At 41.0% G+C, this 18,044-nt stretch overlaps 2 protein-coding genes across 3 annotated transcripts; one reads left to right on the forward strand and one right to left on the reverse strand.

Moving 5' to 3' along the window:
* Nucleotides 1-36: 36 nt before the first annotated feature.
* Nucleotides 37-7,155, reverse strand: RAD1 (RAD1 checkpoint DNA exonuclease). Of its 2 annotated transcripts, XM_053914210.1 has the most exons (7): nucleotides 7,019-7,155; nucleotides 6,391-6,626; nucleotides 5,374-5,482; nucleotides 3,783-4,041; nucleotides 1,895-1,993; nucleotides 1,446-1,569; nucleotides 37-968 (listed from the first exon to the last, which is right to left on the reverse strand). In XM_053914210.1, the coding sequence occupies exons 2-7, from the start codon at nucleotides 6,583-6,585 to the stop codon at nucleotides 891-893; spliced, it is 864 nt and encodes a 287-aa protein (XP_053770185.1). In that variant the 5' UTR covers nucleotides 6,586-6,626; nucleotides 7,019-7,155; the 3' UTR covers nucleotides 37-890. The 2 variants fall into 2 exon arrangements, with proteins under 2 accessions (XP_053770185.1, XP_024434270.1); XM_024578502.3 differs by having other exon boundaries at nucleotides 37-1,569.
* Nucleotides 7,156-7,310: 155 nt separating this feature from the next.
* Nucleotides 7,311-16,324, forward strand: BRIX1 (biogenesis of ribosomes BRX1). Its single transcript, XM_024578565.4, has 10 exons — nucleotides 7,311-7,469; nucleotides 10,521-10,632; nucleotides 11,725-11,768; nucleotides 13,496-13,566; nucleotides 13,828-13,877; nucleotides 13,974-14,047; nucleotides 14,204-14,254; nucleotides 14,393-14,494; nucleotides 15,504-15,632; nucleotides 15,883-16,324. The coding sequence occupies exons 1-10, from the start codon at nucleotides 7,311-7,313 to the stop codon at nucleotides 16,150-16,152; spliced, it is 1,062 nt and encodes a 353-aa protein (XP_024434333.2). The 3' UTR covers nucleotides 16,153-16,324.
* The last annotated feature ends 1,720 nt before the right edge of the window (nucleotides 16,325-18,044 follow it).

Consider the following 18,044-nt stretch of genomic DNA (forward strand, 5'->3'; position numbering starts at 1 on the left):
GTGTTGCTGGACTGGGTACTGAACCAACCCCTTGGTGTGCAGGACACCCTCCAATCAAGCCACACTGGCCAGGGCCAGAAACTTTGTTGTAGGTAGGTATCTTTTTCTACTAGAAAACAAGCCAGATAAGTTTAGTTATTATTAAATTATCTACATACCACAAAATTAGTTCATTGCAGATTACCCAAGAAATGCAAAAATAACTTCATAACTGGCTTGCTACACCTTACTGTGGTTGAGAAACTCATAGGGAAACAGGTGTCTACTAAGTAACTCACTGCACTGAACACTTTTGAGAACAAGAAAATCTGTAACTCTGAAGACTTTTATATCTTGTTCATAGATTTCTTCAAAATAAATACTTAAAAATAAATCATATAACTATTCAAAATTGTTTGGTGATCCCTAAGCTTCAGAAGCTTGTGAAGAAATCACACAGAAAAGCAATCACTTCAATGCAATTACATACTGTCTTTTTTTTAAAGTACCCTCTAACACAGGGGTCCTCCAACTTTGGCATGCATCAGAGTTCCCAGGCCTGGGGCGGGGCTCTTTAAATGACAGACGCTGGCCACTGGCAGAGCTGCTGACAAGTTTCTAGGTGATGCTGATGGTGTCGGTCTGGGTACTACGCTTTAAGAATCACTGCTTTAAGATACATTCTCTACTGAATCATGTTGTACACATGAAACTAATATAATGATGTATGTCAATTATCTCAATAAAAAATGCCTCATATTTAAAAAAAGAAATGAAATGTGTATTTCCTAATTTAGAAAAAGTAACAAAGGCCTGACCAGAGTGGCTCAGTTGGTCGGCCAAGGTCCCGCAAAGTGGAAGGTCACCAGCTCCATTCTCCATCAGGGCACACCCTGCAGCGGACTGCGGAGTCAGGCCCGGGCCAGGGTGCGTGCGGGAGGCACCTGACCGATGTTTCTCTCCCTCCTTTTCTCCCTCCTCTCCCCTCTCTGAAAATACATAAATAAAATCTTTTTTTTTAAAGATATATTTTCCAGAATTCAAACTAACAAGCAGTACTCATATACCTTTAATTTTTCTAACAGTAAATAAAAGAACATTTCATATATGGCTCCATCAAATTTTAAATTTTCAGACTTTTGAACTGTCCTACTTAAACAGAATAGAATACATATATAATTTCTTCATCTTGGCTCACAGTAATCCCCGCGAGTTCAAAGACAGAACCACCGGCCAGTCCGGAACGGGAAAATCTGTGACTACGTGACAACACACAGTGACCTGGGGTCCAGGGACCTTGCTCCTACCTCCTCTGCGACTCGTCCCCGTGGGAGTGCAGTACGAGATCATGGAGAAGGAGAACACGACCTGTCCTGAATGCAGTATGTCACAGTGCACTGTCATACTTAAGATTCCGACTCCGGAAGTTCTTCATCGGGGCAGCAGTAGTACTCCACGAAACATACCTGCCCGTCCTCATTCCTGATCATGTACTGCAACGAGAGGAACCCCCGGGTGTCCGTGCGAACAGACACCTTACACGACAGGACTAGGGCCTTTGTCGAGGGCTTCAGCAAGGAGATCTTGTATCTGTAGGAGAGCAAATGGAGAGCTGTTACCGGGACACACTTCGAGCAGTGCTCATGGCTCCAAGAACAGGACAATTAGCCAGGGCTGCCAAGTGGCAGATATACGGATAGAATCTCATACTTGTCCAATTTGCTAGTATTTTTTCTTCATTAAAGAAAATTTACCCACTATAACCCCAAATCCTCAAGTAAACCCAGCATCCCACTATTCATTTTTTAAAAAATGCTACACTTTCATCAACAGATTGAAAGTTTCAAAAATTTATTTATTAAGTATCTGGTATTTAACCTCATCACCAAAGGTAAGCTCTGTATTAAGAACTGACCTGTTGACCTGGGTCTGATTACAATGAAATGATTCCATCAAATCAGAATCTTTGGGATAGTCAAGGTGGGAGCTTCCTGCGTTCCCAAAAGTAGACAACCTGTAATAGAAAATAAGGAAGTCATTTATTCATTGGTCCAACAATAATAAGCCACATCAGAATCCAAATAAAGGAAACACTTCTGTAAGAAACTCATTTTAGTGAGTGAAACAGGTATGTGAACAAATGTTGACATACACTGTAACAATCACCCGAATACAGACCCCCACAGGATGCTGTGGGGGGTACAGGGGAACCAGCAACCAGTAAACAGCGTTGAGAAATACCAGTCTCAGAGCATCCAAGTGTGTGCCTCAATTTCATTCCTTAACCCCACTGTGGTTTCAACCTCTCCTCATCCTCAAATCAGGACGATGTGATGGGGAGAGCGAGCTACAGAGTGACAGAAGCCCCGACCGGGCGCCCTGCTCCCCACCCTTATTGCCACACCGGGCAACTGTGGCTTTTCTGTGTGTCAGGCTGCTCCTCAGGCTGTTGTATGGTTTTCTACTATGATCGTTTGCACAGGGCGAGCACGCCGATGGTGCCGCCCGAGCGTGACACAAGGCCTCAGTGCTGGTTTTCCCCAGGACCCATCTTTGCTCTCTTCTAATGGAACCTTTTCTCTGGGCCACCTCGTCCCTGCCCAGCCACGATGATGGTCCCCAAATTTAAATTTCCAGTCTAGACCGATCTCCTGAGCTCTGTATCTATATCCAACCACTTTCTGGTGTCACAGGCACCTCAAATTTAACATATCCAGCAAAAAATTCCAGCTCTACATTCCCCACCGCCAGATCATTTCCCATAGTGGGGAAGAACGGTACCCATGAACCACCCAGCCAGCCGGGCTGCGAGAGGTGCTTTAGGTGGGGCCCTCTAAAATACTGCTAGAGGGCCTGGAATTTTAATTCATATCACTGCTAAAGAAGGGTTCCACTAATTTCCATTCTGGTTAACATTTTAACAGACCTTGAGCCAAATTTTTAACTGCCTAATGCCATGGGAAGGGCCTTCAGTTCTTCTAAAGTAGATATTAAAGAACACTTTGCTCATTAATATTCTGAAATATTTCAAAAGAGAAGCAATATTTAAAACCTCTCTCTAAATTGATTCTAACCCCAAGAATCTCGCCATTTCGTGATTTGTTGGGTCACAGTACCAGGCGCAGCTTGCGCGTTGCTGGTACTGTGTTCCTGCGGACCACTGCCCGCCCTCGGGAAGCTTACCTCCACAACCCTTGCTAAGTGTGTATATACTGCTTCTCTAGGTATCTATGTATATTATTTTGGTATTTAATGTCACGCAATTTTGTTTCTCTATGCTGTTTCACATCCTCTTTCACCTTGATTTTAAGCCGTTCTTTCTCACAGTGCTAAATAAAGTAGACATACACAGAGGAGACAATCAGCAGACACTCAGTGAATGAACTACGGATGGAAAACGTCCACTTCCTTCTGCATCCTGTACTAACTTGAAAGGAAAGAAGAGAGGTACCTATAGTACAAACACTTTTCCTCAAAGTTTAAGCCCAGTTGCCCTCACGCTGTAATTGGGTCTGTAACAGTTTAAGTAGTACAACAGTAAAGGACCCCTAGTTTATGAATTAGGAGACTGAGCTACTCATCTGGAAACCAACACTACCTAACTATGAAGCTATTAACTAGTGAATTAATCTTCCTGCGTCTTAAGTGTCCTGATCAATAAAAGCACGAGATACGAGCAAACGCTCTCCAAAGCTCTGAAAATGCTAGAACGTGGGCCATCCTGAAAGCAGTGCGTCTCAGCAAGTGCTCAGCACAGAGGTGGAGGCGGCCGTGTCAGCTGCAAGGGCACTGCCTTCAAGTACCGGAAATGAGGCTTATCAGGAGACATGGTGATCTGCAGGATCTCACTGGTCATGTCCAATTCGGAAAATGCTTCACGGAGCCCCTCTGACTGCAGGATAATTTTATTAACGACGTTGGTGCTGCAGAAGTCGAAGTCCAGAGTTTCCTCAGGCTCCTGAGTACTGATTTTACAGACTGTCACCACTCCTCCTTCTTCCAGAAAGAGCATCAGAGGGTAGCCGTACCCTTGGTAACACATGCGAAGCGCAGTTAAATTCCCTGCAATGGAAGCACATCACACTCTGGACTTAGTTGTATAGCTCTGGGTTGGGCTCATCCTCAAATGGTACATAAAACTCCTCAAGAATACTTTATTCTGCCCACTTTCTAGCACATATGTATGTCTCTCTATTAACAAAGGATCACATCTTCCCTGGTGACAGCTTTCTGTAGACAACTCCAAAACTAACTGTAAGAAAATCGGGAAGGAAATGTAACGTAACCCGGAAATCATTTTCTGGCTTGCCAAAACACCTCAAGAAAAAACAACCCCCCTCAAACCCTTACTGATGATATGTACACACAACTTCAGGATGGAGCGTCTACACGGTCTGACGCTGCAAATCACTGACTTGCTGCAGGACAGGCGGGCTCTTCCTCGAAGGCCCAGTTTGGGCGGCCGGGGACTGCTTTCACACGGCCTGCGCTACTTGGCAGTGTATCCACTATAAATTTCTATTGGGGGACATTCTTCACTTTTCCCCAAATTTAGGATCACGTCGGGAGATAAAGAGGGAATGGACAGTGGTGGTTAGGGTTTTAACACTGCAAACCACCAGACAGAGAGAGGAACTGGACAGGACCCTCCAGCCCCGCCCTTCCTGAAGGATGGAAAGCCACAGTGAGGAAGCGGGGGAGGCGGATGCTCTTACGAAAAACCAGCTGCATTAGAAAATGTAAAATTAGCAATAATGGAATTGTCCATATAATATTAAAATGTATTTTCTAGAGAATCATTAGTAAAGTTTCCCTAGCTAATCTCATATTCCTTCCCTACGAAATAATATCATTATTCTGGGAATTCCTTGTATTTTATAGCAACCAAATCCCCAATTTCTAAAACATCCTTAAATAAAATAAATACATATTTTATAGGAAAGCATTTAGAAAAATAGACATAATTTAACCAAAAAGAGAAAAGGAAAAAGTTTTTTGAACTCTGAACTGGGAGTCAGGAGAACTGGTTTCCATTCTTCTCTATCACTACCTGTAATTCTGGACAAGTTAGGAAAAAGCAGCAACTGAAACATATCTTCACAATGCTGAAGATATGTAAGACACGTTCAGAGGCTTCTTTTGGCCAGTTCAGATTTAAAAGCTTTGTAAGTTGAAAAAGGATGAATGTAAATACTTTTGCAAAAATGAAAGGAACCACAAGCACCTTTCTCTTAATGCTGTCAAAGGCCAGAACCCATGACTGTGACCACTGAAAAATGAATTTGCAACCCATTTCCTAAAGAAATGTTTCTATTACTTATACTCTAATAACTTGTCTTTTTCTGACCATTCTGGATAATGTTTTTGTGTCATTATAACAATAAAATGGTTCACCTGGCACAGGATTTGATCCAAAAATAGATAAACAGTCTAAAAGGATAGTTAAATTAATTCGAAAAGTAACAGGCTCTTCCTGAACTTTAAACTCTTGAAATATTCCAGCCTGTGGAAAAAAGTAAACATGAAAAAAAATAAGTATATTGAAGAATGAGACTTCACACAAAAGGTTCTAGATTTCACTCTGTATGTTAAAAAAAAACGACGTTATACTAACTCCATAAAAGTCATTTCTGATGATCAACCCACACATCTTCAGCGTTTTCAACTCTCGTCCACTGGAGCAACACTACTCAACAGCCAAAGGTGTAAGGGGCATGTTGGTCTCCTGCCAAGGGCCCTTCATCTGGATTCCTGGACCCGCTACCCCCCACGTGATTCTCCCATCTCATCTCCTTTTGGGGCCGGCGGTCCGGGCGCAGGTCGTTTGGGAAATAGCCAAACGGTGTGGTAATGCATCGGCGACAGTTTTCAATTTCTTCTGAGGACGGGAACCACGTCTTACTTATCCCCAAGGTCATACTGTGCACTTAGGTGTGAAAAAACATGCTGAATTATATCTGAAATTTGAACCATACAGGTATGACTTTGTAGGAACAAAGAGATTATATTATAACCCATACAAGGAAAAAAAGTGTTTTTTAATAAGGACAGTGGTGGTAAAGAGCATGTAGTCTGGAAACAAATGTTCTGGGTTCTCGCTGTTCGCCAATCCCTTAAACCGTGCCTCAGTTTCCACATCTGTAAAATGGGTGTAATAACAGAGCCCGCCTCCTGGCACTACTGTGAGGCTTAAATGAGTTAACCATATAAAACACAAGTGTATCTGGACTCTTTATAAATCTTAGACATTATTATTCTTAACCATTATCTCTGTAAGACAATATGGAAAAAGAATATCACCAGGACAGAAAAAAAAATGACCTATTGTTCTCGAAGTCGGAGACCTTCGGAACTCACCCGCCTGGGTGAGGAGCACCCTCCGTCCCCGGCCTAGGGGCGTCCCTTACACACCTGGATAAAGGCGTTCGCTTGCACACACTTGGCGTTTTCCACTGTCACCTTGATTCCATTTTTGGTGGCGAAACACGTGGCATGCTCCCGAAAATGAATGGCTTTCAGGACGGTGGAGAGGTTCCTGACGTTGTCTAGGCTGGCCACCAAGGCGCAGTCACTCTGCTCGGGGGCCCGCTGGGGCACGAGCGGCATGGTCCCCGCGCAGCTGGCCTGCTCCCGCGGGCTCCGGGCACCTGGGCGGATGCACAGCGAGAGAAAGGGGCCGCGTCGCGACCGCGCTGGGGCGACTGGGCGTGGAACCTGGCGGACCCGGGACGGGGCCCCACCTCTGCCACTTAACTGCAACTTCGGGGAGGTAATAACAGTTTCCTCGTCTTTAGTAAGACGACAGTGATATAGGAGAAGTTGTGAACCATGATCATGGATAACCAATGAGGTAGCTCTCCTTGGGGCTGGTTTCGCCACGCCAAACGGGACCCACATCGGAGCTGTCCCACGCCGCCCCCCCACCCCCGCAACCTCAAAGAAAAGGGGGCGGGCGCCGCGTCTTCAGAACAGTCACCTCGCGTCCCAGGCCACCCGGCTCACTAGCCCGCCCCGGGATCCCAGGGCGCGGAAACCCTACCTTTGCAGTGGGATCTGGACGCCTCGGAGCCCTTCCGGCCAGGTCACTGGGGAAGCGAGCGGAGCTCCGAAGAAACGGGGAGGAAGTGGAACAGCTCCCGCCACTCTTTTCGGATCGGCGGCCCACCTCGGCCACCGTCACCACAGAGCTAGCCGAGGCCTAGAGAGGCAAGCGTGCAGCGCCACCGAGACCGGAAGAAGGCTCCTAACAGCTGCAGGAGGACACAGAGACCGGAAAGCGGAGCGAGCGGCAGCGCCGGAAGGAAGGCCCTCGGCGAAGGCGCCCCGGCAAGATGGCAGCCACCAAGAGGAAGCAGCGTGGAGACCTGGCGGTCCCAGCGAAGAGGACGAAAAGAAACGAAAAAGGTGCCCGGCCGCCAGCTAAACAGCGCGACAAGGCAGAGGACGCAGAAGAAGAAGACAGAAACCGCATCCCAGGCCCGGTTTGCAAGGTAGAGGGGGCTACTCCGGGTTTCACCTGCGGCCGCTGCTTCGTGCGCCTTTTTTGGGATTACCTGTCTAATTACGGCTCCGCGGACTGCCGAGTTGCTCGGGTGGTAGGGAGGCTGCCTTTCAGCTCTCGGCCGGACTGGCCACCGCGTTTACGTGTAATCCTCGTGCACGTGGCTGCCCTCTAGGAGCCGGCCAGCCGAGCGCTGCGCGGGCTTCGGAGATGTTCCGCGGCTCACGGGAAATCGCCTTGCGGAGTGCTCAGTTCTAGTGTTCGGTTTGCCAGTTACCCCCACACCACTTCCCTTAAAGTTATTTTTCGATGTTGAACATACCCCTTGGCAGTGGCTAGTATTCCCATGTTCTGTCATAGTCCACAAATGTCAGTCAGGGATCCTGAAGCTTGTTACGTGCGGTCCGTTAAAAAGGTACTGTCTTTGGAACTATGACTTTCACTTGTTTGATTTTTAACTCTCAACGGAAGCTAGAGTAGATGGTATGAGTTTTACTTTACTTTCACCAAACTTTTACACTGGGCATTCTGCGAAGTTAGGTTTCCTCTGCTTTGGGATTGCAAAACTAGAACGTGACCTCTTTCTTCCTCCTGGAATGTTGGAGTTCAGAAGGAAACTAATTCATGTAAATTGATGGTCTTTATTCAAAAAAAGGCAAACACGAGCTCTTGGACCTAATTTTCATTCAACTGAGAGCTTCTTAAGCTAGATGGAATACTGTGGAAACAGGGAGTGCGTTTGAGTTAGTAATTTGTGCGTCCCCCCAGTTTAACCTCACCCGATACCTGCATGACCCTGTGTGGTGGGGTGGCAGACACGAGGAAGGGAGTAGCTCTGAGGAGTGAAAGACGAGTGTAAATTCTAGTCTTGCTATTAATTAATAGCGAGATTCCCAGCTCTCTTCTCATCTGCAGAGTAAGAGAAAGGAAATATGATGAACTTTCAGTGAAGAATCTAGTAGATTTTCAGTAAATGTCGGTGCTCTCACTCTTGCCTTAAGGACCTAGAAAGAAATACAGTATCAATGATCTGACTCACGATATGAAAAATTCTATTGAAATGCAGAAGATAGAGATTACTTTTACCCGAGGATAATAGGGGAAGGGATCATGAAGGAATTATTTAGCCTTTGACTGGATCTCAAGAGAAAGGGCAGAACTTCGATACTCAAAAATGAGAGGGGTATTTGCAACTACCCCTGTTCTCTGACACCAGTGCCGCCTCTAGCTTCCGCACTCCCGCCGGAGGAGAAGGGTAAGGAAAGAGATCTCTCTGCGGTGGTTCCCACAAAGCAGGCCGCCTGCCATTCAACCTCTGGTAAAGCACCAAGGAAGCAAGGGGCTGCCAAAGCTGCTTGCAAGGGTGCGCCCTCTACTGGAGGGGTGAAGAAACTGCATCGTTCCCGGACTGGCACCGGGGCACTTTGGGAAATTAGACTTGATCAGAAGTCAACGGAACTTCTGATTCGCAAACTTCCCTTGCAGTGTGTTTGGTGTGAGAAATGGCTCAGGACTTCAAAACAGACCTGCGCTTCCAGAGTGCAGCTGTTGGCGCTCTGCAGGGGCAAGTGAGGCTTGTCTGGTTGGCCTTCATGAAGACACCAACCGGTCTGCCGTCCATGCCAGAGGTGTAACAGTTATGCCAAAAGCCACCCAGCTAGCACGCCATATACGTGGAGAACGTGCTTAAGAATCCACGATGATGGGAAACATTCTTAAAAAAATAAAATTCTCTTTCTCTTCTTCCTCTTCTTGTTATTGGTAGTTCTGAAAGTTATTTTTCCATGGGGTCAAAAGGTACCTAAGTATATGATTGCAAGTGGAAAATAGGGGACAGAAAGCAGGTATTGGCCATTTTTCCATTTTCATTTGTGAGTTTTTAAATGTATATATGCAGGGATATAAACCATTATGAATGAGTTCAGCAGTTTAACTTCATAACACTATAAATAAACCTGTTAATTTTTATTTTTTTAAACAAGTGAATTTCTTACTGATGTCAACTAAATCGTGTTTGTAGCATTTTTATCATGAAGTAGATTCCATGCATTCATTGCACGTTTCTGAGTTGTCCTTCATACAAGTACGTTTTTCATGTTGTCTGCCTTCTGTGCTGTTCCTGTAAGTTTGCTATTAAAAGACATTAAACTATAAAAGAAATGAGAGGGAACAATACAAGGGAGAGGGGAAAACTGAGGAGAGGTGTTGAAGTGTGGAAAATTCTGAAAATTTAAAAAATAGAGCCAGATTGGCCAAGGTGTACAGTTGATTTGGGAGAGTACGGGGTGGAAATATAAATGTATTTTAGCATTCAGTGTTAAAGCTGCGTCATTTCGGACTTTGTTTTTCTGTTTAGAAAAACCTGGGAGGTAGGATGTGGTGGGAGCTGCACTTTAAGGTTAAGCCGGTGCTACTTGTCATATCTCTTGGAGGAGCTCCCGGCTGGGAAGGAGGTCTGCAGTGGATGCAAGGCTGTAAGGGTCTGAAGGAGGGCAGTGGGAGCAGGAAAGGGTTAACAGTCGCTGCAAAGAGAAACTGACGGCATTTAGTAGCGCTTACATGAGAGAATAGGGCAAATGGAAGAGTCAAGGCCTAGAGGTCTGAAGTGATGGTAATATCATCATAAAAATAAACAACAAGGACATTTGCCAGATTTAGGGTTTGGTATTCTAGAACTGAATTTGAGATTGGTAGGACTGGAGAGGGTTCTTTACCTTTTTGTAGAGCTGACAGTTGAAGCTATGGGAGTGATTATGAGAACTCTCCTGGAGAGAACAGAAGTAAAAGAAGCTAAGAAAGAACCTTAGAGTCAGGAGGGGGAATGGAGAGATTGAAGGAAAAAGAGACAAAAAGGGAAAGAAGCCAAAGAGAGCATTTCTGGGTGGCAGTCCGCGTCAGTGAATGCTACTGAGAGACTGAATCAGAGGTTTAGGTGAGGATGGTTTGGCTTGCTACTTGGAAGCTTTACCTTTAAACAAACAAACAAGATAGGTTCACTTTGCAATTTAAAACCTTCTATTAACATTTTATTTTTCTTTAGGGCAGGTGGAAAAATAAGGAACGGATTCTCATCTTTTCTTCCAGAGGAATAAATTTCCGAACAAGACATTTAATGCAAGACTTAAGAATGTTGATGCCTCATTCCAAAGCAGGTGCCTTTATGTCCTAGTGTAAAATTTATGTTTATAAACTTGCCTATTTATATATTTCCACCTCAAATCATACTTCAGTTTTTCAGCCTTGTGAGATAAAGAACCACTACTCTTCCTCAGAAGTGTATTTTTTTTTGGTGCTAAGATTTGTCCTGTTAACATTTTGTCAGAAGTGCTTTGCAAAATTTATTAAGCATTTTCTTTCTTAAACAGAAGTCTTAATTACTGAAACGTTCTTGAAGGTCCAGAAATGCCTTCATCGTACTCTCAGAGGTCATGGCCTGTCTTTTTAATGATTCAGGACTGCCATGTATTGCTTTCTGCATTAAAAACAGAAACAGAAACTGTTCTAATCTGAAAATTAATGGCCCTGGGGTAGGATTTCAGGCATCTAAGCGGGGCGCAGCCTCCTAAATGCCAGGCTGATCTCCTTAGCAGTGGGGGTCCTACGGGTGAAGTGAAAACGTCTAGCACTGAGTTTGCAGCCCTGAGTTTGCAGCTGGGGCCGTGCTCCGTCTCTGTGCCTGTGTTGGGAGCAGCTTTTGGTTTTATCTCTAGGTTACAACATCGATCTTTCGATCGGTGTTCCTCAAACTGGGGCCTGCTGTCTGTTTCAGATCTCCGAAACCAATAAGAGGAATTTTAATTTGTGTCGGTTTTGTTTTTTCCTTGGATAATTGAAAACGAATTTTTTGAGTTTCCTTTGTCAACTGTGACTCACAATTAAATTTTCATCACTACAAAGTTCAGTTTAAGTGAGTGTTTCTTAAACTGGAGTCCTAGAACATGGTTTTCAGGTGTGAGGATTTTTCTCCTTTCAAAAGGGATGCACCAAATGCATAAACTCTGAGGAAACACGGCTTAGATCGTTATTTATAATTCTTCGGGACTATTTTTAACTGCTCATTTTTACATTGAAAGAGAATCAAGATTTTTAAAGATGTCATGTGTTTTCGGATCTAATCATTTTGAATATTAATAAAATCTCATTTAAACTGGAGATTTTAAAAATCATTAGAAACCATGTGATATTTGATTGAAGGTGCTTGGAAATCTTTGTTTACTTGCTTTTTCTTTTTTTTCTTTTTATAGATACTAAAATGGATCGTAAAGATAAGTTATTTGTGATTAATGAGGTAATTTTAGAAAATAAAGTAAAATATTCTGGGAACACTATTTAGGAACAAAATATTATGGAACACTAAAGATACTTCTTTTAAAAAGTCAATTATCCAGTGACTTTTTTTTTTTAATAAAAGATTTTATTAAATCTTCACTAACCTACCTTCTAACTTTCAGTATTACTCATTGTCTAGTTTGGTGCTTCAGTATATATTGTTTCTTGATTGTTCTTACATTTATCTTCTTTCAACAAGCATATTGATATTTCTTGAGGACAACTCTATCTCAATCTTCTCATTATGTGTAACATCATTGTATACTGCTAAATGCATACTTGGGTACACATAAAAAATTACCAATCAATAGGTATAAAATAAAAAACTCATTAAAAATATGTTTAATCCTCACCTAAGGACATGCTTCTTGATTTTAGAGAGGGGAAGGGAGGGAAAGAGAAAGAGAGGGAGAGAAACAGAAATTATTTGCCTCTTGTATGTGTGCTGACTAGGGACCAAATCTGCAACCTAGGCACGTGCCCCGATGGGGATCAAACTGGCGACCTTTTGGTTTACAGTCATTGAATATTTTTAAAAGCCCACATTTGCCAGTATTAAGTGATGCATGTGGTGCTTGCTTTTATGGTATTACAAAGTAGTAATGAGGTTAAATTTTTCAAAGTGTTGAAGACACTAACCTTACATTTTAAAGCAGATTTTTAAAAACTTAGAAGAATTTTTGAAAGATAATTTTTTTAGCTGTTAGACTTTTATTCACTTAGCACAAATTTTGAGCCCCTGCTATATCATGGCATTACTCTGCATGCTGTGGGAACAGTGTTTTACAGGACAACACCCCTGTCATCGTGGGGCATGCATTCTGCTAGGGGAGGCAGGCCATTAGCAAGTATTGGAATTTCAAGGGAATGTAGGAGAAGTAAAGCAGGGCATGGGTTTCCAATGACTGAGCTTGGACTGGAAAACAACATAGTGTTGCTATGTTTATTCTAAGACCAGCAAGAAAAAAAAATTGTACCTACGAATTTTTAAGTCATCAGGTTTAGAGTTCCTGAATACTTTATCAGATAGTTATGAATATTACAATAGTACAGACTTTATGCCTGTATTGCTTTTGTATATTTCTCAAGTATGTCTTTGTAAACCTTCAAGGTGCTGAAATTTAATTCAACTTAAAATAGGTTTTTTATACTTGCTTTTCACTAATCCCTTAATGATTTCACAGAACTAAAGTACAGAAATGAGAGTATAAATGAGGAAAATAACCCTTAAATTTCTTGATCTTAAAATTAAAAAAAAATGAAATAGTTAAAAATGAGAATAACCATTGTAAAGGATGAGTTTGATTCAGCTAAGGACTGCATTTTCCTAAGGTTAGTGAGGCTGTTGACAGTGTGCTTTATCCCTGGGCCGTCTGTTTTCATGCTTTGTAGTTTGTGCAGAGGACTGGTCAGAAGAGGTTCCCAGTAGTTGGAAGTGATGCCAGTGTGCTTTAAAATGCTGGGCCCAAAAGACCAGGCGGAGAATCCAGTCTGCCTGGGGCAGACCACCTAGGAGCACCTTGAAAGGTTTCTTTCTGTGACCAAATACGGTTACTGAGATTGAGACCTTTGTAGCTCATTAATCTGCTTAAACACTTTTGGGAAAATGTAGGTATTACTTTCATTGAGTTGCTTTAGATCTCATTTTACTACCTACTTCATCTTTCTATACTTTGCTCCATTTAGGTTTGCGAGATGAAAAACTGCAATAAATGTATCTATTTTGAAGCTAAGAAGAAACAAGATCTCTATATGTGGTAAGAGAATGTGTTAAGATTTGGGTGGAACTTCTTTTAAGTGGTTTATTCTTTATACCTCTTTTTACAAATTCCTTTCAGCCTTTTATTGTTAAAAGACAGGGCCAGGGGATGAAGTAAACTCAGCGAAGTTGAAACCTTTAAAGAAAATACATGAATGTTATGAACACATTATAGTATGATTTAACTATAAAGAGGAGGTAAACAATTTACTACATTCTAAATTCTAATTTATAGAAAAGCTTCCTTTATATTTTTTAGGCTTTCAAATTCACCTCATGGACCATCTGCTAAATTCCTAGTTCAAAATAGTAAGTTGACTCAATTTAAAATTTTATGAGAAAATTGAAAAAATTTTGGGATAATTTGCCAAAATTACAACTTTTTTTGTTGTCTAATTTTTCTAGTTCATACCCTAGCTGAACTAAAGATGACTGGGAACTGTTTGAAAGGTTCGCGGCCCCTTCTGTCTTTCGACCCTGTAAGTTTTTCCTTTAGTACATGAAATGTAACAACTTCTTCTGCGTGGTTGTTTTTCATGGATACAGTTGTATGATTCAGTTTAGTTAATATAAAAGACAGTTTTAAACAAAACACTTTGCTGTTGTCAAATAATCAGTTCACTTTATTTTTATAGGCTTTTGATGAATTACCACATTATGCTTTGTTGAAAGAACTCTTAATTCAGGTAAATATCTTAAAGTATTTCTGGTAATATATTATAAATGGGTGTTTTCCTTTGGACTTTTTCTTAACTCAGTAATCTAAAATTAAAACACGTTGGATCGTAGAATAGGAGCTAACGTATCATTTTTTTTTTTACTAGATCTTCAGTACACCACGGTATCACCCCAAAAGCCAGCCATTTGTGGACCACATATTTACTTTCACGGTTTTGGATAACAGGATATGGTTTCGGAACTTTCAGGTTAGCTTTAGTTAATTTTTCGTTACACTTTGGAATAATTTAGGACAAACAGTGCCACTATATGTTTAGTTTTTTTAAAAAAAGAAATTGCCTGAAGATCCATGAGGTAACTGAGTTCCAAATTTGTGACAGGTGCTGTGAAGTATATAGTAAAATGTAAGTTTCTCTCATGAGGTTCTAACCTGGGGCAGGAGTGGGTGGTTAAGACTTAGAAAAACATAACCTCTGTAGAAGGCATTTAATGAGAACTGTTGGATGAGTCACACGGTGACTCAGTCAGAAGGGGAGGTGATTCTGGAAATCGTGAAGAAGGAATTTGGCAGGATAATAATAAATCTGCAGAGAGGTGCGAAGTGGAAGAGAACGTTGAGACAAAATTTCAGACAGCATATGGAGCCAGCTGGGCTCTTCGTGTGTTATTTATTATATTGGGTACCTTGCAAAGTGAGTTTCTTACTCTCTTCTTGACCTCTGAGGGCAGACATATTAGAGTGAACATACAGTGTTAATATTTGAAGTTCAGAAGTTGCTTCAGTGGGTAGCCATTCGAAAGTAAATTTGACCATGTACTGTACTTTATATACCTTTAATTTCATTTGAATTAGGTTTATAAAAATGACTTACAGATTGATTTAAATTTTTAAAGGGTTCCCTATAGTTGTGCTTCAATACATTTTGTTATGGTAGTTGCACTTTTAAAAGTTTATTTTAACCACAGGTTTTCAAGAATCCATGCATATGGAATCTCATGCATATGAGAAGCAAGATACAAATTGTAACAAATTCAAGCTACTCAATTTTAAAAGGACACACTGAAAAACCTTGGTATTTCCCCTGACAACTGCCTGTAACTAATCCATTTCAGGAAATACTGATAGTTTGGTACCTTTCACCTCCACCTTAATTTTATTTTCAGTTTTTTTAGGCACATTTGAAATGAGGTTATAGCCATTACACCTTTTCAGGTAGGATATCCAAACCAAAATGATATGTTTCTTTTTTATTAAAGATCATAGAAGAAGATGCTGCTCTTGTAGAAATAGGACCTCGTTTTGTCTTAAATCTCATAAAGATTTTCCAGGGAAGTTTTGGAGGACCAACTTTGTATGAAAATCCTCACTACCAGTCACCAAACATGGTAAGCTGTTGTTGTTGGTTGGTGGTGTACCATGTCCCAGAACTCTTCTGGGCCAAAATAATTCTGTCCGGTAATTACCGTTCTCTTAACCATGCAACTGGATTTTGGTTTTGCAGCATACAGTCTTCAAATTACTTTTTTTCCCTAATGGTTTGGGATTAAGAAAAATAGGGTTCATAAGATAATGTACTTGCCATATATTAAATGTCTATTTGTACTTCAGAAGCATCTAATTTTGTTTTGTTTCTAGCATCGGCGTATTGTAAGATCCATGACAGCTGCAAAATACAAAGAGAAACAGCAAGTTAAAGAGGTGCAGAAACTGAGAAAGAAAGAACCACAGACGATTCTTCCACATGATCCCACTGCAGATGTTTTCATCACACCTGCTGAGGAAAAGCCGATAGAAATACAGTGGGTAAAACCGGAGCCAAAAGTCGATTTGAACGCAAGAAAGAAAAGGATTTATAAAAGGCAAAGAAAAATGAAACAGAAGATGAACAGTGGGAATGCAAAATGAATCACTGGATAACTACATTTTTCAGTTATTTTATATTTATTTCATACACTGTGTAAATAGTTGTATTATTCAGCACACATCTAATTAGTGTGGCATTTAAAAGAAAAAAAATGAAAATCTTGTGGTTTCAGTGCTATGTTTTTCTAAATAAAATATCGCCAGAACTCTCCCATTTCTGTCTTTTCAAAGTTTATTCGGTTAAATGTAAGGTGTAGGCCTGCCATCTTGGATGACAATTTTTGGTTTAGCAAAGTTGAAGTTTAAACAGACTACTTGGGTCATTTGTAAAACAAAGCATCAGGAGCTTTGAGAGGTGGACTGGGGGTGTAAAGTGGAGGTTGACTTCTAGGAAGGGAAGCATCTTACTGAAGTTTGAGTCCCTGAATCACCCATTAATGAGGCCTTGGAAAAGCCATCCACTGATCTGGTTTTCTGACCTCCAAAAAGTAGAATAAAAATCTTTAAGTTTTGAAAATCAAATGAGTTATTACATGTGTTTAAAGCATTTTATTTTAGAAGCAACAGGTATAAATTACTTACTAAATTGATAGTAAAACAAAGAAAAATGGGGTATTTGTTATAAGGTCCTAGAACATTTGAATTTCTCCCCTTATAAAAGTTACTTGAAGCAAAGAGAGCACTCGGTTTACCATCTGAGAGGTAGATTAGGAAGTGACAGGGAAGGAGATTCTGGGTGCCAGGGGCCGGGAGCAGTTAAGTGGGGTATATGTATATACTATACGTAAATCTAAACTAATAAAATTGGGTCATGCATGTGGTGTTCTGTGATCCACTTATTTTTACATATTCCCTATGTCTGTTCTATATGATTAGTAACTGCATAGTATTCTGCTCTATACTGTAGCTACATAATCAGTGTTTTGTTGGATATTAGGTAATCTTTTTTTCTTCTATAGGTGCTTGAAGCAAACATGTCTATACATAAGTTATTTTGTCCAACTCTTGGGATTTCCTCTAAGTGGAACTTGGGTCAGAGGTTGTGAATACTAAAACATTTTGGTTGCTCCCCTAAATATTGTACCTCACCAGGGGTTAGAGCCTTCATTTCCTTGTACTGTTGCCAGTGATGAAATATCAATTGGATTTTGGTTAGGGCTTGGTTTTCTTTTGTGATTAATCTTGTTTTGGGGTGGTGGTGATTTTTTACTAGTTTGTAAGAGCTCTTTTACATAGTAAGGTTATTCTAGACATCTTTACTAGTTCACTTACATTTTAGTTTTGCCATTAAATGTAGGCAGGATGAACAATTTTTCATGCTATTTTCTCTTAATATTTTGCTAAGAAAGTACATAATGGGTCTATCTTGAAATAGTCTAAATGAGGCTACTTGAAACCTAAATGATGCAGGTAATTCAGGTCAGGTTCTGCTACACTTGTATGTGGCCAAGGAAGGTCAAATCTGTTCAGTATTTTAGGCAATTAAATCTGGCCTTGGATGAAAAGATAACTGCATAAGATAATTAATTATAGGTTATAAACATAACCTGGATCAACAAGTTGTGAGTTTGAAGACAGTATTTTTTACTTAATCCATTTTGATGTGTGTGGTAGAGTTTTCATGGAATTTCCAAGTTAACAACTTTGATTATCAGTTCCCACATATATTTTCCTATTCCAAATTACTTCCCTTTCATTTATATGAGTATCTCATTTGAATGAGAATTCCTCATCTCCTAAATCCACGTTCATTTGGAAGCTAATGTGTTTAATAATGACGTTCCTTTAGACTGAAATTTACACCCAGTATAATTGTTAAATTTTCTATGCAACGTTATAGGCAAAAATAGATCCCTTTTCCTCAGGAGAAAAAAAGGCAAGTGACTCAAGTTATAAGCAAAAGAAGATGTAGTTAAAGGAAGAAAAAAGTCCTT

Source organism: Desmodus rotundus, chromosome 1 (assembly GCF_022682495.2).
Source record: "Desmodus rotundus isolate HL8 chromosome 1, HLdesRot8A.1, whole genome shotgun sequence".
Lineage (NCBI taxonomy): Eukaryota > Metazoa > Chordata > Mammalia > Chiroptera > Phyllostomidae > Desmodus > Desmodus rotundus.

Coding starts and splice junctions, on each gene's coding strand:
- RAD1 (XM_053914210.1), bottom strand. CDS start 6,585: ATGCCGCTCGTGCCCCAGCGGGCCCCCGAGCAGAGTGACTGCGCCTTG. Junction 5,483..6,390: donor AAGCGAACGCCTTTATCCAG/GTGTGTAAGGGA, acceptor TTTTTTCCACAG/GCTGGAATATTTCAAGAGTT. Junction 1,994..3,782: donor CCTGATAAGCCTCATTTCCG/GTACTTGAAGGC, acceptor TTTCTATTACAG/GTTGTCTACTTTTGGGAACG.
- BRIX1 (XM_024578565.4), top strand. CDS start 7,311: ATGGCAGCCACCAAGAGGAAGCAGCGTGGAGACCTGGCGGTCCCAGCG. Junction 14,048..14,203: donor CCCTTCTGTCTTTCGACCCT/GTAAGTTTTTCC, acceptor TTATTTTTATAG/GCTTTTGATGAATTACCACA. Junction 15,633..15,882: donor ACTACCAGTCACCAAACATG/GTAAGCTGTTGT, acceptor TTTTGTTTCTAG/CATCGGCGTATTGTAAGATC.